The sequence below is a fragment of the Mesoplodon mirus genome (genome assembly GCF_964341445.2).
Source record: "Mesoplodon mirus genome assembly, chromosome: 14".
Classification (NCBI taxonomy): Eukaryota; Metazoa; Chordata; class Mammalia; order Artiodactyla; family Ziphiidae; genus Mesoplodon; species Mesoplodon mirus.
The window spans coordinates 24,823,919-24,844,755 of NC_138990.1; the positions used below are offsets into that span (position 1 = coordinate 24,823,919).

Here is a 20,837-nt window from a genome sequence, read left to right on the forward strand (position 1 = left end):
TTCAAGTCTGAGTTCACTCAGCCCAGAGGCAACAGGAAAAGGTGACTCAGGCTTCCTTCTGCCTCTACCTGCATGGGGAAAATGTTGACTGTTGGCTGTGGGCCGTGGCTTTAAAACGCACTCGAGACTTAGTGCATATCTTGCTCTTCTCTTTTACTATTGCTGAAAAAACTTCACAAACCAAAAGACATGCCGAAGTTCCCAGGACTCCAAAGTGGCTTTAAAGGAGTTCGTCCTCCTCCTTTTACAACTATGGCCATTTCTCATTTACCTAAAAGTTGCTGGGTAGCCCCTGCAATAATCATGGTTCTGCCAGACTTCGCTGAGACGATCCAGAAGGCCTTGAGCTTCTTATCTGGCATTGGAATTCTGTGATGTACATGAGGTGGATGCACTCTGGATTCGCAACACTCGTTCGTGGAGCTTGTGATGCAGCAGGTGGGCCGTCACCCAGTTTGGCATTTTGCCTCACTGTCCCAAGCTCTTCTGGCACAGCTTGCTTGCTCCCCCTCTGATTTTCTCTTTATTTTAGACTCTGTTTCTAAGGCACATGCCATCCCATGTAAAATGACCAACATACCCTACACCATGAGAGCCTGTCCCATAGTGTGGACATGTGCACGCTGCCCTTAGCCGTCTCAGCGTGTGAGACGTTGAGGCAGTGTCGCCACCCTCACCGGAGCCGCTCAGCAGACGGAAATGGGGGCAGTCAGGTAATGCGTGAGTGGCTGCTTGGATCAGAATCCTGCTTAGGTTTTGATCTGTTGAATCACTCTGCGCCCTTGAGAAGTTATGAAATTCTCCAAGCATTCTGGCTCTCATTTACTTCTTAAAAGAGAGAATACGGCTGCTTTTGGAACCAGGCAGATTTAGGTTCATACTCGTACTTCTCCAGCATATTAGTTCTCTGACCCGAGCAGCTACTAAATCTCTCCACACCTCAGCTACCTCACAGGTTAAAATGGTGATCCTGATAGATTGGTGTGAGGCTAAGGTGGAATAACCAAGGTGAGCGCTTCGTCCTGCTCCTGGTGCAGGTGCCCAGGAAGTGCAGGCTCCCTCCTGGGCTGTGCTGACCAGCTTCTTCCAGGGAGCTGGGCGCTCCCAGGAACAGGGCTAACACCAGAGAAGCATCTAACCCTTCTTTATCTTCACCACATGACCTTCCCCACCAGACAGGAAACACTCTACCTAAGCCGCCCTAACTTAAGGCAAGAGTGAAAATGCCAAACCCTTAATGCCACGAACTTCGAGTTCTCATGTGCTCATGGTAGTTTGGGCATTGATTTCCTCAGAGTGGGAATTAAAGTGAAATTGAGAACTTGGCATGGAGATGTGTATTAATCAAGGTGCCCTCTTAGGCTGTCCCATCTTCCCAGCTGGCTGGATACTGAAGATTCTCCGAGGACACCAGAAAGTTCCCGCCAAACAGGGACAGCTGGTTGCCCTGCTCAGGTTCAGCAACCAGGGCAGGGCTGGGAAGGAGCCTGGACAGACGCAGGGGCGTCCACCTGCTGGAGGCTGGGGCGGTGGTACACAAATCCTAACATCCCTTCCAGCTTTGAGGGTCTGTGGTCCCGGGTCCCTGCCCACCTCAGCAGATGCTGCACGGACATTCTCTCTGGTGCCTGACTGACACCTGCAAGGAAGCGGCCTGAGAGCTCTCTACTGGCACTTCGGATGCACCCCTTTCCAGACTGCGGGTGCTGCAGTCCTGACTGCCAAGCAGAGGAGGCCCGGCCCGCACCCAGCTGTTTACCTCCAAGGGCGTGTCTTCGACACAGCCTCAGAGGCCACCAGAGAAAACACGGCCCCTTCGTGAGAGCGGGCCTGCTCCGACCTCTGGCAGTCACCGCTTCTTTGCTATCTTGACTTTTTATTCTACTTGAAAAGAGGACTTCCTCTAAGAGCCAGGAAAGCCACACAGCCCTTTACCAACACCGTTCTGACTGGATACAGACCGAGCCCCGAGGCCCCATTTGTAATGCGTTCTGCTTTTTATTCAATTTAGACTTCACATGAATTTGAAGCATGAAGGGCCTCCAGGGATTAAAATAAACCATTCGTAACTTGCATGTTTTATTTCCCAGTAGCTTGACTCTTTTTATATGATTTGGACGTTGGGTTCCATCTATGGTTCAGACACATTGGCCAATAAATAAAAACTACCAAACGAAGGGTCGTATTGAAATCCGTGAGTCTGGCTCATGGTGCGGCTCACTTCTGTCTGCTCGACTTTACTCCGCTTTATCCCCTCCCCCACCTTCCATCTGCGTGTTTCCCACGTCTGTCATCTAACTGCCGGCCTATCTACCCTTTAATGAGTATCTGACCTTCCTCCTAGAACACACGCCACTCATGGCAGGGCGCCCGGGGAGCCCCAGTGCCTACTGCGGTGCCTGGCTCCTCAATACATGAACGTGGGTGAATCTGCTTCCTGTCATCAGTGGGTTGTCCTTGATTATAGCCGCTACTGCTCAGGACCATGAGTGTTTCAACAGCAGGGTATGCATTTAGTGGATACCGTAATTTCCATTCTGGCACTTGTAGTAAGAGTCCTACTTAAGCTCAAAATTGAGTATCCCACAGGCTATATACTAAAGCCAAGATTCCAGTCTTTCCATATCTGTTTCTGTGGCTCAGGTTCTCACTTTCTAAAGACATCAATATTCTGTTTTGACTGAAGGATGAATAGTTATCAATGGTTTAATACATTCTCCCCTTCAGAAAGCATTTCAATTTTAATGACAATTTTCAAGGAGATAACACAAAGATGACAATTGTAGGATTGGGGTCATTGTAGCAGAGAAAATGAGGAAAATATTACTGGATAGGAGCACATTGCCTGGTGTTTCTGTATTTTCTCCCCAGGAACTGTTCCTTCCTACTTCCACGACCAGAGTTATAAGCTCCTGGTTGAGAATTCAGTTTCCTTCTTGCTTGGTATTTCCAACCTGGAACATTTAACTATTATATAAATTAATTTATCTCATCACAAAAAGTGCAAGCAAAGTTGAAACATCTAACCACTGTGCATCACTTCATTGCTTCTGTCTTATTGAGTTTTCAAAAAGGGAAACAGAAAGGTGAGAACTCATGTTTACCTGAAGGAAGACAATGACAGCTGCTGTTGGATTCTGTGATGGAAGCCACAGAGCACAATGTCTGGACAGTTTCTGAACAGTTACAATCAGAGAGTTTCTACAGTCCCTGGGGGCTTGTCCATGGCCTTCGTGGAAATACAGGGTAAACTATTCTCCTCAAGAAGCCTGTCTTTAGATGCTTGTGTGGATTTGTGCATAAGCAGTGGCTGATGTGGCAGGACTGAAAAAGAAGCTGGCTTGGCTCAGCCGGATCAGCAATTTAGAGACTGGACTTCCCCACTGGCTCAGGCCTACCTCTCCAGTACCAGCAGATACAGAGAGCAAACCTGCTGTACGTAGAGTCCGCCTTCATGAAGGAGTTAACTAACGGGAAAGGTTACAAACTACACTCTCATTTTTATCTTTGGACCCAGTTTACAATGATAATATTAATAAACCATGAAGAAAAGAAATTTAAACAAAAGACTGATGAAACAAAGAAAACCAACGTGCTAAATATTCAAACTATTTTTATTGCATTCCATCTCCAGGGAGAACTGGAGACTTCAGACACCATGCAGCTCTCCTGGGTCAAGTTTTAGAATGCGCTCCTCATTTCTACTGATAATCTGCTGAGATGATATTAAGAAAAAAGGGAGAAAGCCAAAGATTTGAGTAATTATAATAAGCACACTCTTGCTTCAGTTTTTTCACATTGTACAAATTCATAAAGTAATACTAAAAATGAAAAAAAATACTTTATTTCTTTGATACAGAATATACAATACTGCACTCATGTCACAAGTAGTGTGCAGAAAAAATGAACTCTATTCAGAAACAGCCATAACAATTGTCTGGGCCTGATATTTTATGGAATCACCAACTACAGCACTGCACCTTTAACCCACTGAAAAGGGCAACGTTTGATAAAGCCTTCTTTGTATCCAGTGTCAGTGACCAGCGGTTTAGAAACTATATGCATCAGTATATAGTGAGGAAACTTTCCAGTTACATAAATACCTTTCACTCTGAGGCATTGCTGACCTGTACCCATGTATTAATGAAATAGATACTATCAAGATATTTTCCATGCTGTATCAATATTTTTTTCTCTCCATTGTGCTTAATCATATTACCTGAGAAGCTATTCTTTTGTGAACAAAAGAAACTATTTTGTAGCAATAGTGAAAAGCAATTACAAGCTTTTTCATTCAGATTGAGCTACAAAGTTTGATTTTCTCAAAGTCACTCAGCAAATTGGGGTAATTCAGTTAGGAAAGGACCTCTGGCCTCCAACCACACACTCAGGCCCGGAGCTTAGGCATGAATCTGAACAGACAAGAGGGAGCCTTAACCCATCCTGCTGGGGTCTGGGGATACCCTGTTCCTGACAGCTCCTTCCAGGAGTCACCTCCACTGAAGTGCAAATGCTTCTCAAAAATCTTGGTGCTTTTAAATGGTAACCAATTTGTTTTTCTCTTTTTCATCTATTACATGGATGGTAGAGTCCGCACCATTTTGATCTCAGGTTTCGGTTCATCCTATTCTGACAATAGAAAGGCACATAAGAATTTTACTTAAAGCATTCACATATAAAATTAATGGAATGTGTAAACAAGGGAACTGCATATATGAAAAGGTCCTTTAAAGAAAACTCTCAGGCTTCCCTGGTGGCGCAGTGGTTGAGAGTCTGCCTGCCGATGCAGGGGACACGGGTTCGTGCCCCGTTCTGGGAGGTTCCCACGTGCTGCGGAGTGGCTGGGCCCGTAAGCCATGGCCGCTGAGCCTGCGCATCCGGAGCCTGTGCTCCGCAACGGGAGAGGCCATGGCAGTGAGAGGCCCGCGTACCACAAAAAAAAAAAAAAAAAAACTCCTTTCATCTTTGACATTATCTTCTAAGTGTAATCCAGTGAACAGCAAAACAGCAGCATTTTAAAAAAAACAAAAGGGAAACATTTCTTAGAGCAGGGAATCTTTGTCTTTCTAGAGACTACATTGACAGAGGTACATCCATCAGCCAACAGAGCCTCCCCAAACGCGCATCTGTGTTTTACTTAAGAACAAATCCCTAGAGTACGGAGCACTTTATAGAGTAGTGAACCCTCTGCTTACGGTCAAATTTTGAAATTCAATTAAATAACATACAAAAAGATAACCAAGGAGAGAATGATTTAAAATTATCCTGATAAAAACAAAAACCATACGAAGTGTAGGAAAACTATTTGAAGACCAATAACTATATAAAAATAAATATTTAAGTAACTCAAGGACCTATTCTCACAGTAAAACAGTTACAAAAATAGAATACAATATTAAACAAATACATGAATATATCAAAATTGGTTTATAAAATATTTTACCATGGAGAAACCTATTTCTCTCTCCTCCCAATTCTTCTAATAATTTTATTCTTGAAGGGACATATTTTGACAAAACATTGTAAGCTTTGACCAGGTGACAAATTTTCTTTGGGTTGTCATCATCGATAGAAAATTCCTCTCAAAAGTTTCTGAATCTGAAATCTACTCTGAGTGCCATGAGCTGGTTCAGATTTAGGGTCACAGTAACTGCTTACCGACACCCAGAGGCTAACCCTTGTCTCAAACACACCCTTTTCAGAGAAGGGTGAAGTTGCCAAGTTTGGAATGACTGCCTGATAGGTGGGTGTGTGAATTAGACCAGAGAGCAGGGCACGTCACATGTCATGAGTCCATGTTCTGTCTAAACCGAGGCTTTTTATCCTTTTGGAAGCTGGGAACAAGAGAACCATGGAGGCCCATTCTAAATGGTGCTGCAGAAGAGGACCACTGCTGTTGATCTGAAGGAAGGAAGCTCCAATATTCTTCTGCCAGCTCTCAAGGAACTGTCCAGGTACAATAAAAGGTTTCCTAGCAGTATTTCAGCTCTTTATCTTTTAATGGTACCTGTGCATGGCTACAACCCAACAAGAGTGGTGTTCACAGAATGGCCTTGCAGCTCTCAAGTGGTTTTAAAAGTGCTTTCTGATTCATTTCATAAGATGATCAGTTGCAGTTTGGGAATTCACTGTAGTTTACAGTGCAGTGGTGCTTAGAAATTGAGGTCCACGCGTGAGTATGCACACGGGGGCATGTGTTTGCTCTTTGTCAGCCATAGTATTTGTGTAGAATATAACTTCTTATGATCATAGAACTTTGATTTAAATGGTGCCAATCCATCCAATATGATTGAAGAAGTAAATACCGTGGCATTCATGTTTGCTTTTCATGCTCTTTGCCTTTTTTTCTTTTTAAAATTAATTTAGGTATCATTAAAATGTATCATTGTGCCTTTTTATCAGCAAGCCACTCAAAAAGATGCCCTTGAAAATATTTCCAAGCAGCTTTTCCCTCTTCTGCTGCTCTCTGGAAGCAAGGATAGGTCCACCTAACATAAGAAAATATCTTCCAGAGCTACAGCTGTGTCATAACAGTTATAACTCAGCTCATTTCCAAGTTCTATGTTCCCATCTTCTCCATAACACTTCAAACCTTCTGAAATTGCTTAGGCTTCTTCAACGGTGTGCTTTATTCCTGGGAAAACAGCAATCATATGGACACCTGGGTACACTGGACAAAACCTGGCCGTGAGGATGGCCCTGGGGTCCCAATCATCCAGACGTACTTCAAGGAGTCCCCACTGTCGGGAAGGCTTGCTTCCTGAGGAATAAGGAAAAAGCTGTGAATCAACACCAGTCTAGGCAAAAGTTATAAAGCCAAGCATTGAACTACAAAGTCTGGTCCCTGCAGTTTTGGTTTTGTGATATTTTCTGCATTTTAAACATCTCCTTTGCACATTTTAAATTTTGAAAAGAAATCAGTAGCAAAAGCAGCTATCATCTGGTTTCTCTGCATCCATCTCCCTGCAGGCCTTTTTCTGGGGCAGTAAAGAAAAATTTATTTGAATGTTGATTGGTAAGGCCAGTGCCCACTAGCACAGAGCTGGACAACAAAACAGAACACAAAGCAAGCAGTACAAATAAATTTTTAGAGGCAAACAGATTCTTCGCTTTCAAACACCAATCTCTCTGAAAGGCCCAGGGGCTGGCCTGAAGACAGAGTAGGTAGCCTTATTACAGCTCAAGCCACTCGTTTACCTAAAATGCACTCTTAGTTGGTGACTACAGAGCTTCCCATCTAGTCAAAAAAGAAAGAAGCAGAAAGTCAGGAGTGCCCCAGTTTGTTTGCACTATCTCCCCATGGCATCTTTGCAGATGGTGAGACAGTTCTACCCCCTAGCTTTCAGTTGCCCCACATCTATCAAAGAGAAATGTGAAGAGAGCTGGCAATGTCTGAGATTTTTGCCTTAAAACCGAACAATGTTTATCCCTAATTAATTCAAAGGACAAGTTACCATTCTTTTATAACAATATTAAAATCAGTAACATATATCTGTGCAAAAGATAGAGCAGTTTTCAGGAATTATACACTGGGAAACAGAATACCAAAATTATCCACGTGTAACTATCTATCACTAATGGATCCCAGTGGGACTGCATGCAGATTCTACAAGTCATTCTCCAGCTCTGATATTCTCAGTTTTGGAAAGCAAATATTTTTACTCCATGGGGTAATAAATTTGTGAGCCTTTTATTTAATTCTGGATGGGCTATTTTTATTTTACTTTATAATATCTCTATCTAGCAAGGAGACAAAAACCTCCATAAAAAATGTTTTCTTTTTTCACTTAGAAAGCATATATTTGTTCATCTCAAATTTTCTGAATTTTTCATGAAATCTTAAAATGAATCCGTACGGACTCCAACACAAATGTCCTGATAAACTAGAGAAAAATTACACCTTGTAGTCTTGCTTCCACAGCTTCCAGAAGTTATGGAATTAATCTCGGGCAGGTAATCCTGTGAGAAAAGGTCAGCTGCATTTTGTTCAAGCTGCCGGAAGACCCTCACCAATGAAGGCGAAGGGTCTAAGCTCTCTCCTGGCTCTTCTTCAGAGGGGACTTCGTGTCTGTGAATGGCAAGTTGAGGGGCCGTGATCATGGGCAGACATCATCCCAGTCCCAGTGAGCTGGAGAAAGGACATGCATTACTTCCTCACAATTCTCCGAGCAGCCAGCCCTTAGGTGTCCTGGGTGGAAGCTCAAATAACCTGAGCTGTTTTGGGTCTAGGAGAGTAAATTTGTAGAGAAAATCTTTACAGTGCTGGTGATTGCCAATGACATACAGCAAATTGGGCAGGTTCCGTGTCAATTCCATCTCCCTTCTCTGAGCAGTAATATGAAACAGTTCAGGATACAGGTGACACCGTCCCCCACTTGAACAAACAGAGTTACGTAGAGGGAGGGAGAGGGTGAGTGAGTGAACCTCTGTTCTCCTGCAGAGGCTCACCCTGGGCAGTTTCCTAAACCTGTGTCGCTTTCACTCTTGCCTCAACTACTTCTCTGTCATGAAAGTGAAAGTTCTTACAGGCTAACCAACCTTCTTAAATCTTTCACAGACTCAGACCTAAAAGGAAAGGTTATTTGGAAAGTTACTTCATGGACTGAATCCTAAACTCCCCCTCAGGCTTTCACACTGGAGCACTGCGGGTGAGCGTGGGGCTGGGTTTCGATGGATCGGAGGAGAGTGCTTTTATATTTTTGGTGTCAGGTTTTATTTTGGTGTGTTTGTGCACCATTATGTTACTTCAGCACTATTTGCACCACCAATTTTGCCTATACTCTTTGCATAAAGTACAGTGCACTCTGGCCACCTGGAAGGGGCTCATTTATAAGGTTACTTTTTACATTCCACAACAGACGACAGTTTTTTTGTCTTCCTTTTCTGGGTTACAGTCGTGCAACACAGGCATACAGATTACTGACTATATGGAATCATAAAGCGTAGAGGTTGGAAAGCATCTGCTATCTGCCTTCGTTTTATGGACAATGGGAGCCCAAGCTAGAAGTGCGGGAGTGGTTGCTACCAGAAGCACTCCCCACTCCTCACTGAGAGCTCCATCCTACACAACATCCCTCTGGGACATGCCGGCCCCTGCAGCTTCCTTCCTCCACGTCAGGGTGTTCATGGCCAACCCTAACCCTGGCCAGCATTCACTCATCTCGGTTCCCAAGACAACCGGTGAAAAGTACAAGTTAATGTGTGCTTTTAGTTTAAATTCTGACTGCCTATATACATTCCTTGGGGATTCAGCCTAGTGGAAATGCAATAATCCTCAATGAACTACAAGGGAGCACTTAAGTCATGACCCTTCTGAGTTCAAGAGAAACAATGAACTCCTCTGTTTTTGCGAATTGTCACAACCGTACCAAGACCATGGCCACTAGGGGAAGTTAGGCTTTTTCCAGGCCTCAGACACAGGTGAGCTGTGTGCATCATGTCTGTGGCAGACTTCTCACCATGATGAAGACTGATACTGTGTGTTCAATTAGTCATCTCAACGGCAGAAAAATTACTTCCACCACGTGAATTTCACAAACACCTGTAGCAAGTTGTCAGTGCAGGGTCAGAGAAAACAAGATGTTGTAATGTTTAAAATCTTGGCTCCCAAAGAGAACCCTGAAAAAGTACCTTCCCTCCTCTCTTCACCACCCCTGGAAGTGCCCTCTCCACAGAGGTGACAGTGAGGATAAGCATTCCTTAGTTCCTCAGGGAAAAAGAACTTCTTGCGATCAACCCTGAGCTACTGATGTCCAAGGGGAAGAAATTTACCTCCCAAATTATCATCAGAGGCAAATAAAATACAGAATACTGCCAAGTAGAACTCTAAGATGCTAGTTACGATCTCGTCCAGCTCCCAGTTCAACAAACTGAAGCTCCTTCTTTTTTTTTTTTTTTTTTTTTTTTTTTTGCGGTATGCGGGCCTCTCACTGTTGTGGCCTCTCCCGTTGTGGAGCACAGGCTCCAGACGCGCAGGCTCAGCAGCCATGGCTCACGGGCCCAGCCGCTCCGCGGCATGTGGGATCCTCCCGGACCGGGGCACGAACCCGTGTCCCCTGCATCGGCAGGTGGACTCTCAACCACTGCGCCACCAGGGAAGCCCTGAAGCTCCTTCTTGTGAACTAAGCTGCTGCAGCGGCTCACCGCACGAAGGTCTCAAAACAATTTGAACAAAATTTAGCCAAATACAGATCTCTGAGCTAAATTAATGTCAAACTGCTGACAAGATCCTGTAGAGAAGTTCTCCTCCCTCCCACTTGGGTAAAGGCCTCCAGGAAGTGCAGAGCCTTCCTTTCTGCTGGAGGGGAGATGGCAGCCCCACCCCAGGGCCACAGGCTGACCGGTCAACTCACATCAAAGCTCTGGATGCCCACAGTAACTGGGGCTCTCAGGCTATGTTCAAATCAGGATAACTGCTGAGGTGTAAAACCACTTCCTGAGCATTAATAATCCCAATTTCTCCACTTTTCACAATAATAGACCAACTGGGATGGTGTTAGTGTGCACAATTACCTTTCCAGGCAGCCAGAAACCGCACACTCAAAAGAACTGGTGCAGGCCCTGCGGGGACCTGGCCTGGCGGCCCTTCTGCTCTTCAGCAGAGGCCACTCTGACGCAGGAGCCTCTGCGTCTCTATCGCTAGGGTCCCTCGCTACTTGAGAAGGCTGGATCTGCCTGGCTCGGTCACTCCCCAAGCCCTCACGGGCACGCCACACACACACCCCTCCCGGCCTCTCTGGACGCAAACCTCGGTCCGGGTCTCCCGGGGCGCAGCGGTCACGCCGGGCCCTGCAGCCCCTGGCCGGGGGTCTCCTTGGCCTTCTTACAGGTGTACAGCCACTTGATGATGCGGGCGTTCCTCTCGACCACCGAGGTGGTGCTGGGCACCTGCTCCGTCAGCTCTCCCTCCTGCAGCCCCTCGTCGCCACCGCTGTGCCGGGAGAAGCCACTGTCGGAGGTGGCGACGCTCACGCTGCGGACCTTGAGGGCGACGAGGTCCGACCCGGCGGAGAAGTTCTCCCGCCCGAGCGCCTCCACCACCTCGGGCTCCAGGCCGCAGTACTGGAAGAAGGTGTCACATTCGGCCAAGGACGCGGAGTAGCGCGAGCTGAGGTCGGACTGCGAGCGCTGCAGTCCCCTGTGCCTCGCCCCGAGCAGCTCCGGACCCCGGGGCGCAGCCGGAACTCTGGAGGGCGCCCTCACCGGCGGGGCGGGGACCGGGGGCGCGGAGGGCCCTGGCACCGCGGGAGCCGCGACTGGGCCGGGCTCGGTCGGGGTGGCCTCCTGGGCCCCGGCCCCGCCCTCCTCTCCCATCCGGGACGTGCCGGGGGACCCCGGCGTCTTGTCCTTGCCCGGCCTCGGTAAGAGCTTCTTCACCAGGCCTCCCCTGGGGCTGTCGGCTCCCGACCCTCGGACGAACTCGCATTTCTGTCGGTAGATAACCAGCGAGTCCGGCCTCAGCGGCTTCCGCGCTATGGCCCTGCGCGCCACCGGACCGGGGACGCGCGCCTGGAGCCGAGAGTCGCCCGCCTGCCCTTCGCTCGCCCTGGGGCTGCTGCCCTCGCCAGCCGGGCCTGGGCCGGCTCCCGGCGGGCCCCGCACGTACTTGGAGCGGTCGGCTGCCAGCCTTTCCACCGCGCTCCTGCGCGTCGGCCCCGCCGCGTCCCGGGCCCGGGGGGCCCCGGAGTCCCGGGACAGGAGGAGCTCGCTCGGGGGCGCGTCCAGGGCTGGCAGGGCGCGCATCCTCGGAGCTCAACAAACTGCGGAAACGCGCTACGGCCGCGGCGCCCGTCAGGCCGCCAGCCAATTCCGAAGTCCGCGAGGGGTGGGGAGCAGCTCCCCCGTTCCCGCCGGCCAGTCGGGAGCCTGGGCGAACCCGAGTCCGCGCGGATTGGCTAGTTGCCTCGGTCCCCGCCCCTCCGGCTCCTCCCCGCCTGTTCCCGCCCCCGCCCCTCACCGCGCGCCCGGTTCCCGGGTCCCCGTCCCCGCCCACGCTAGCTCCGGGCAGCCAGTAGCCGGTAGGACTGCGGGCGGACCTTCCCCCAGGGGGCTGCGCGCGCTCGCCCGGCGCTCCGGAGCTGGGAGGGCCAGTCTGCGCCACAGGGCAGAGGAACGGGGAGGGACCGAGTTGGTTCAGACCCAGGTATCCACCGCCTCCTCCCAGCCTCGGAGTGCCTCGGGTCCCCGTTGGACGCTGGCATTTCCGGACTGGGGGAGGGCAGAGCGGCTCACGGGCTCCCCACCCCCGCCCCCGGCAGGTGTCTCGTGTCCTTTGAATCCTTAAAGTGACCTCAGCGTGTTTGGAAACTTCTGACTCTTTAATTTCCTAAATCTCTACCTGAGCACTACTCTTAACTGTCAGAAAGAAAAGTCTATAAAAAAGGAAAGGAAACGCGTCGCAGAACAGGTCAGTCTATGTGTTAGGTAGAAAGAACCCAGGAACGGGGTAGGGACCTGGACTGCGTCCAGACTCCGTCAGGCGGCCTACGGGGGGCCTAACCAGACCGGAGCACCTGGTGCCGGGACTCGCCGGAGAGCAGTGTTGTCGGAGGCGAGGCTCAGTGGATTTGGAAAAAAACCTGAACAAATTCCCAGAATGACTCCTGTTTTTACCGTAATCAGTGCAGCGGGGAAACCACGGGCTCACCGGGGTAGTGGATCAGCCTAGGAATGCTAAAAGTCTAAGGCGAAACATTTCCAAAATTCCATTCTTTCAAAAGTTGGACAAAGGACTAAAAATATCTGCCAGATGAGTGAAATGTCCACGTTATCTCATGTTAAGGCCGACACAAAGACAGGCTGACCTTTCAAAGTTGTGGTTGAGTGCGCCTGGTGCAGGGCAACACAGCAGCCGGTGGGCTGCAGACAGGAAGGTGCCTTAGGTCTGGGTCTGAGTATGTTTCCAGAAATGCCAGTGGGCACCAAGAGGGGGCTTGTGGTGAGTCAGCAGGAGCAGCAGCTGAATGATTTCCAACAGGTTTGGCAAACTGGCGCCTACTGACCACCAACCGCCCAGGATCGCAGCAGGTGCCAAATGCGTCTTTGCACCTTGAGTTTCCGTGAGGTCAAATCCTGTCGTCAGTGACAGAAGCACAAGAAACCAGGTCTCCTGAGAATCGGACTACCCAGTTAGTGTGACCAGAAAATGCCACACTGATGCGAAAAGATGACTGTGGTCCTGAGGGTGAGAGAGAGAGAGATGGAGCCGGTGCCGGCTCCTGGGTTGGACACACTGTTTCCCACAATAGGATACTACTGGTGGAGGGGGACCATGTGGGAGCCCAAAGTCCAGCCTTTTCTCTGCTCAGGCGGCCTGGTCTATTGTCAGTCAGAGAAAGAAAGTCTTCTTAATTGCTTAGCCCAACGTGGCTCCTTTTCCTCCTTTGCACTTCAAATGCAATTGCAGCAGGTCAGAGAGGGAGAACTCCTAAGGATAGGATATCCAGAATTTGTCTGAGCCTGGGTCCACCATTTATTAGCTATGTTCTTGGACAGATAACAAACCTCTCAGGGTCTTTGTTTTGTTATTTGTAAAAATCCTCATTTTTATAGCTTAGAACATTCATTGCTTTGTAGTGAGCACTAAATGAATGTTAAAGAAAGACCTAGGCTTAGGTCTCTGCTCTAGCTTCTGGAGAGGCTGTCAGGTTGGACTTCTCAATAACTCTGGTTGCTCCTCTGTAAACTAGAGCTCCTTACATCCACCTGTTAGGGCATTTGTTAATGAGATTATGCATATAAAGGGCTTAGCACTATGTCTGGTACAGATCAAATTTTCAATAAATAAATGTTTTGATTATGATGGTTATGACTAGTGGTTTATCACATTTTAAATAATGTTCGTGAATTCACATATGAGTACTGAACATAATAAAAACTAAAGTATTTAAGATTTATTGCTATTAAAGCTAATTATATTTATATCCATAATTTTCTATCCATTAAGCAGATAACTAACTGGAGTAATAAGATACTGACAAGAAAATTTTCTAAATAAATTGATATCATTGCTCAACTGGTAGCTTAGACTTTGAGCCTAATTTCCTCTTCGGCATCATCTCAAAAGACTTGGTCAGAGCAGGAAATAATGCTTACAGACCCAATGATCCAGGAACTCTATTCCAAGGAATATATCCTAAGGAACTAAAAAGAGATGTGTGCACAGAATGAGGATATTTGTTGCAGACAAACAGTTGAAATCAACCTACATTCAACAACAGGAAGAAAGATAATGTATGACATACTTGTGGGATGGAGTATTACACAACCATTTACAGTCATGTTTGCACAGGATATTTTATGGAATGGGAAATGATCATGATGTATGTGAAATTTTAAAAATAGGACAAATATAGTGGCAGTCTTGAATAAATTTCTAGAAACATAAAACCTCCCAAGACTAAATCATGAAGAAACAAAAAATCCAAATAGCCCTATAACTAGTAGGAGATTGAATCAGTAATCAAATGTCTCCCATTAAAGAAAAGCCTTGAACCTGATTATTCACTGACCAAACTTTTAAAGAAGAACTAATACCAATCCGTCTTAACCTTTTCCCAAAAAGTGAAGAGTAGGGAACACTTCCTAACTCATTCTATAAGGCCTGCATTACCCTGATACCAAAGCTAGACAGAGACAACACAAGAAATCTACAGATCCTTATCTCTTATCAACAATGATGCAAAAATGCTTAACAAAATACTAGCAAGCATAATTCACCAGCATATTGAAAGGATCATCCACCATAACCAAGTGGGATTTATTCCTGGAATGTAAAGGTGGTTCAACATATGAAAATCAATCAATGTAATATGTCATATCAACAGAATGAAGAGAAAAAAACACACATGGTCATCTCAATTGATGCAGAAAAGACACTTGACAAAATGCAGCATCCTTTCATGTCATGATAAAAACACTCAACAAACTAGGAATAGAAGGAAATGACTTCAACATAATAAAAGTCATATGTGAAAAAACTAGAATGAACATTATGCTCAGTGGTGAGAGACTGAAAGCTTTTTCTCTAAGATTAGAAACAAGGCAAGGATGTGTGCTTTCACCACTTCTATTCAATGTAGAACTGAAACTTCAAGCCAGAGTAATTTGGCAAGAAAAATACACAAAAGCCATACAAATTGGAAAGAAAGAGGTAAATTTTCCTCTGTTTGCAGATGATATGATATTATATGTAGTAAACTCTGAAGATTCTGGAAGAAAAACTATTACAATGAAAAAAATTCAGTAAAGTAGGAGGATACAGGTCAACACAGAAAAATCAATGACATTTCTATACACTAACAATGATCAATCTAAAACAAAACTTACAAAACAATTGCATTCACTATAGTGTCCCCCCAAAAGAGTAAAATACTTAGGAATTAACTTAAACAAGGAGGTAAAAGACTTGTATGAAAACTACAAAATGCCACTGAAAGAAATGAAAGAAGACATAAATAAATTGAAATACATCCCATGTTAATGGTTTGCAAGACTTAATCTTGTTAAAAAGCCAGTACTACCCAAAACGATCTACAGATTGAATGTGATCCCTATGAAAATCCCCATGACACTTTTGCAGAAATAGAAAAAAAACTGTCCTAAAATTCATATAAAATCTCAAGGGACCCCAAATAGCAAAAGCAAACTTGAAAAAGAAGAACAAAACTGGAGGACTTACACTCCTGATTTAATAACTTACTACCAAGCTAAATCAAAAGAGTGTGGCATTGGCATAAAGACAGGTATAAAGACCAATGGAATAGAATAGAGAGTCTGAAAATAAGCCCTCACATATATGGTCAAATGAATTTTTACAAGGGTGCCAAGACCAGTCAATAGGGAAGGGACAGTCTTTGCAACAAATGGTGCTGGGAAAACGATATCCACATGCAACAGGATGAAGTTGGACTTTTACCGAACGCCAATATACAAAAATTAACTCAAATTGGATCAAGAACCTAAATATAAGCCTTAACACAATACAAATCTTAGAAGAAGATATAGGACAAAACTTTATGACATTGGATTTGGCAATGTTTTCTTGGGTATGACACCAAAGGCACAGGAAACAACAACAACAAAAATAGATTGCACTTCATGAAAATGTTTGAAAATGTGTGCATCAAAGACAGTTATCCACAGAGTAAAATGGCAACCCATAGAATGGGAGAAAATATTTGCTAATCATGTATCTGATACAGGATTAATAGTCAGAATACATAGAGAACTCCCAAAACTCAACAACACAAAAACAAAAACCCAATTCAAAAGTGGACAAAGGATTCAGACATTTCTCCAAAAAATGATTACACAAATGGCCAATAAGCACATGAAGAAATGTTCAACATCAGTAATCATTAGGAAAATGTAAATCAAAAGTGCAAAGAAATACCACCTCACACCCATTAGGATAGCTACAAGGAAGGAAGGAAAGAAGGAAGGAAGGAAGTCCAGAAAACAAGTGCAGGTAAAGATCTGGAGAAATTGGGACTCTTATGCTCTCTTGGTGGGAATGTAGAATGATGAAACTGCTGTGGGAAACAGCATGGCCTTCATCAGAAACTTAAAAATAGAATTACTCTATGTTCCAACAATTCCACTTCTGGTTATATATCCAAAAGAATTGAAAGCAAGATCTGGAAGAGTATTTGTACACCATGTTCATAGTAGCATTATTCACAATAGCTAAAATGTTGAAGCAACCCAAGTGTCCATCAACAGATGAATGAATATGCAAAAAAAGTATATACATGCAAGAGAATATCATTCAGCCTTAAAAATGAAGAAAATTTTGCAATACACTGCAACGCGTGTGAAGCTTGAGGACATTATGCCAAGTGAAATAAGCCCGTCACAAAAAGACAACTACAGTGTGACTCCACTTACATGAGGTACCTAGAGTAGTCAAAATTATAGAGACAGAAAGTATAATGGTGGTTGCCATGGGCTAGGGGAGAGGATTCTGGGGAGTTATTGTTTAATGGTAGGGCTTCAGTTTTACGAGATGGAAAGAGTTATGGAGATGGATGGTGGTGATGGTTGCACAACAAAGTGAATGCATTTAAAACCACTGAACTGAACACTTAAAATGGTTAAGATGGTAATTGTCATGTTATACACATAACAATACATATTTTACCACAATAAAAAAGTGGAAAAAAGCAAGAACTGTGGTACAATCATATTATGGAACATCACTCAGCAATAGAAAGGAATGAACTGATACACCCAACTTGGATGAATCTATAGTGAATTATGTTGAAGAAAAGCCCATCCCAAAAGTTTACATACTGTATGGTTTTATTTGTATAGCTTTATCACAATGACAAAGTTATAGAAATGAAGAACAAATTAGTGGTCCCAGGGCTTAGGAAAGAAGTAGGAGAGAAGTGGGTCTAACTATAAGAGGACAATGTGAGACATGATAAAAATGTATCTTCACTGTATGCATGTCAATATCCTGGTTGTGATATTTTATTACAGTTTTGCAAATATCACCATTGGGGAAAAATGAGTGAACGGCGCGCTGGATATCACTGTATTTTTTCTTACATCAGCATGTGAATCTATCTTTTTTATCTCAAAATATGTTTAATAATTCAAAAATTAAAATAGTAATATAAATAAGTGAATAAATAAATAGGTGTGTCAGTTACTCCAGTACTTCAGCTTCTGAGTACATTCTAGAACATAATAAATATTTACTAGCCCTCACTGTATGCAGAACACTGTTCCAGCTACCAAAGATACAGCAACAAACAATGATAATAATAAAAAAAAGCATAAGCCATACTTTAATGTATGTATCTCTTTTCAAGTTGATTTAATGTTAGCTTTTCTGCCTTAATGACCAAAGTGTTTGCTGAGTTTGTTTTCTGAGAGGAATAACTGTTGATTTTAAAATAATACATGAGTTATAAACACATTTATGTACAAATAACCACAATTACTCAGAAGCATATCATTTAATTATCTTTGGATCAGATTTGTAAACAGCAATACACTTCACCAATGTGCTCATTCACTTTTCCTGTGACAGACTCTGGCTACAACATTTATTCACATAATGGTCATAAACATTTGTTTGATTAAAATAGTGCTGGACTACTTTAATAAATGTTGTAATAGAAGGTTTGTATATTTTAAAAATTTATTTATTATTGGAATAAATTTGGCAATATGTCTTCCTCTCTCAATTTGTGAGCCAATAAACATGGAGACTCTATCTTTGAATTTATCAGTCACTTAAAACTCTGCAAAATGATTATGATACAAAGTATTTTGATTCCTAGCTGTTTTTTGCAATATTTATCAACTATTGGTGGTAAATTATTAAAATTCCTCTGGGGGATAGTCTTTAATTTGAAGTTAACTAAAATGAAAATATATAAATAAAGTGTTTTATAAGTGCACATGGAAAGCATTGATAAGGTTAATGCCTTGTAATGCAAGATGGTTCAGATAAAAATTAAGGGATCCAGGGCCTCCCTGGTGGCGCAGTGGTTGAGAGTCCGCCTGCCGATGCAGGGGATACGGGTTCGTGCCCCGGTCTGGGAGGATCCCATATGCCGCGGAGCGGCTGGGCCCGTGAGCCATGGCCGCTGAGCCTGCGCGTCCGGAGCCTGTGCTCCGCAACGGGAGAGGCCACAACAGTGAGAGGCCCGCGTACGGAAAAAAAAAAAAAAAAAAAAAAAAAAAAAAAAAAAAATTAAGGGATCCTTCTGCCTTCCTAATATATGTACACGCTCATCAATGTGTGAATGTGTGTATAATCTGGGTTATGTATTTAATATATACGGTTTAAAAGAGAGAACATTATAGTTAAAATTATAAAACTTAAGTCCTAATTCTAGGTATTTCCATAAATAACTGAATGAATGTGTTCACATCACTTAATTTTTTTTGAGTCTCAGTTTCCTCATCAGTAAAATGGAATAATAATACCTGCCTTTTATCTTTTACAGGGTCATTATAAAAATAAAATTAAGTAGTATACATAGAAAGGGCTTTGGAAAATAGAGAGGGTTCTTCAAACACAAGCTTTTATTGTAGAACAGAGCAGAATTTTGTGATAGGTTGACTCAAATTACTTAATAATTTTTGAATGACTAAATAAATATTTTAAACATGTGATTAGTAGAAAAGTAAGGGAAAGTTAGATGCCCATAAGTGACTTTCCAAATGCTTACCAGTGTTCCTGTGCCAATCCATCCTCTTCTAATTAAGCTTGTTTTGTTTCAATATATGAACAATCAGGAAAAATGAAAATTTATTTATTATGCATTTTGTTCTGTGTTGTGTTTAGTTATAGGGGCTCCCTGACTTTTCAACACCTAATTTAAAATTTATTAGCTAATTCTATCCTGAGAATAAATTAAGAGAATAGGAAAAGCATAACCACCCTGCTGTAGTGAGACATTCCCCCCATAGACACATTACTCGAAATCATACTACTTAATAATAGTTCCAGGGCTCCCCTGATGGCACAGTGGTTAAGAATCCGCCTGCCAGTGCAGGGGACACGGGTTTGAGCCCTGGTCCGGGAAGATCCCACATGCCGTGGAGCAACTAAGCCCGTGCACCACAACTACTGAGCCTGCACTCCAGAGCCCACGAGCCACAGCTACTGAGCCCGTGCACCACAACTACTGAAGCCTGCACGCCTAGAGCCCGTGCTCCGCAACAAGAGAAGCCACCACAACAAGAAGACTGTGCACCACAATGAAGAGTAGCCCCCGGTCGCCTCAACTAGAGAAAGCCCATGTGCTGCAAAGAAGACCCAACGCGGCCAATAAATAAATAAACAAACAAATAAATGTTTATTAAACAATTAATAGTTCCGGTGCTATTACTAGTGCAGTGGCTTACACCGTCCAACCAGCACCACACTATTAATATGGTAGTTCTATTTGTTTCCGACACAGCTGAAATTGACACAGTTTCATCTACTTATAGGTTAAATAGTGGTTGTGGTGGATTATCCATGATATCAACTGTTTATACTGTTTTTTCTGTAAGAAGGTATATTTGGAGTTCCCTTAAGTTTATTTATAAAGGGACTTTGGAAACATATTCGTTTATAATATGCCTATCCTCTCATTGTAACAATATGGCTGTTTTTTATTGGAAATTTATTGCATTGAACTACATATGACATGATAATATTTGAAAATATTAAAGGCTTTTCCAGTATTTCCTTTTCCTATTTAGGAGCATCTAGGTTATTCTCTGCTCTGTGCTTCAGAAGAAGGTGGATGACAAAAGAAATATAGATTCAAGAAGATATTTCCTGGCATTTGGGGATCAGCAGCTCAGCCCTGGATAAAGGGGTGAATGGGGAGGAAGTGAAATAAACTCAGCTCAAAGACAATAAAGCTTATTCAGGGCAGCACACGATGTTGTAAGGGTAAACTTTCCTGGCTCCTTTCTACCTCCAGACTAGATCAAAATCTCCTGGACCAGATTGGAAGAAGTATCAGAAAGGAAATTAGAAGTGAGTAGATATTGATAATGGTGGGTGTCATGATGCTGCCTTTCTCCCCGCAGCTGAGCTCTGGAAATTGGCAAGGATGAGACAAATGTCATGATAGGCTTGAGCTCTGAAAGCAGAGGTCATCCCTAGAGACCATCTCTTGGCAGGGGACATGCATCGTAGTGCAGCGCCTCAGAGCTGGACCTGGACCCCTACTGGTGGGGAACAGGACTCAGCAAAGAGCGACATGGATGGACGACCAGAGGTCAGAGGGAGCAAGCACAGTTCAGTAGATGAGTATAGACAGATGACAACCAGAAATCCACCTGCCACACACCCTCCCTGTGCCTGAGGCAGCCTCCAG

General features: G+C 44.2%; 1 protein-coding gene and 1 long non-coding RNA gene across 2 annotated transcripts in view; one reads left to right on the forward strand and one right to left on the reverse strand.

Moving 5' to 3' along the window:
- Nucleotides 1–5,919, forward strand: part of LOC309815277 — a 47,985-nt gene extending 42,066 nt beyond the window's left edge. Inside the window, exon 3 of the long non-coding RNA XR_014295834.1 lies at nt 5,835–5,919. This is a non-coding gene — a long non-coding RNA (uncharacterized lncRNA). The remainder of the gene's footprint in view (nt 1–5,834) is intronic.
- A 704-nt stretch (nt 5,920–6,623) lies between these two features.
- FAM110C (family with sequence similarity 110 member C) lies at nt 6,624–13,387 on the reverse strand. Its single transcript, XM_082641969.1, has 2 exons — nt 10,748–13,387; nt 6,624–6,760 (listed from the first exon to the last, which is right to left on the reverse strand). The coding sequence occupies exon 1, from the start codon at nt 11,740–11,742 to the stop codon at nt 10,777–10,779; it is 966 nt and encodes a 321-aa protein (XP_082498095.1). The 5' UTR covers nt 11,743–13,387; the 3' UTR covers nt 6,624–6,760; nt 10,748–10,776.
- Nucleotides 13,388–20,837: the final 7,450 nt, after the last annotated feature.

Coding starts and splice junctions, on each gene's coding strand:
- FAM110C (XM_082641969.1), bottom strand. CDS start 11,742: ATGCGCGCCCTGCCAGCCCTGGACGCGCCCCCGAGCGAGCTCCTCCTG.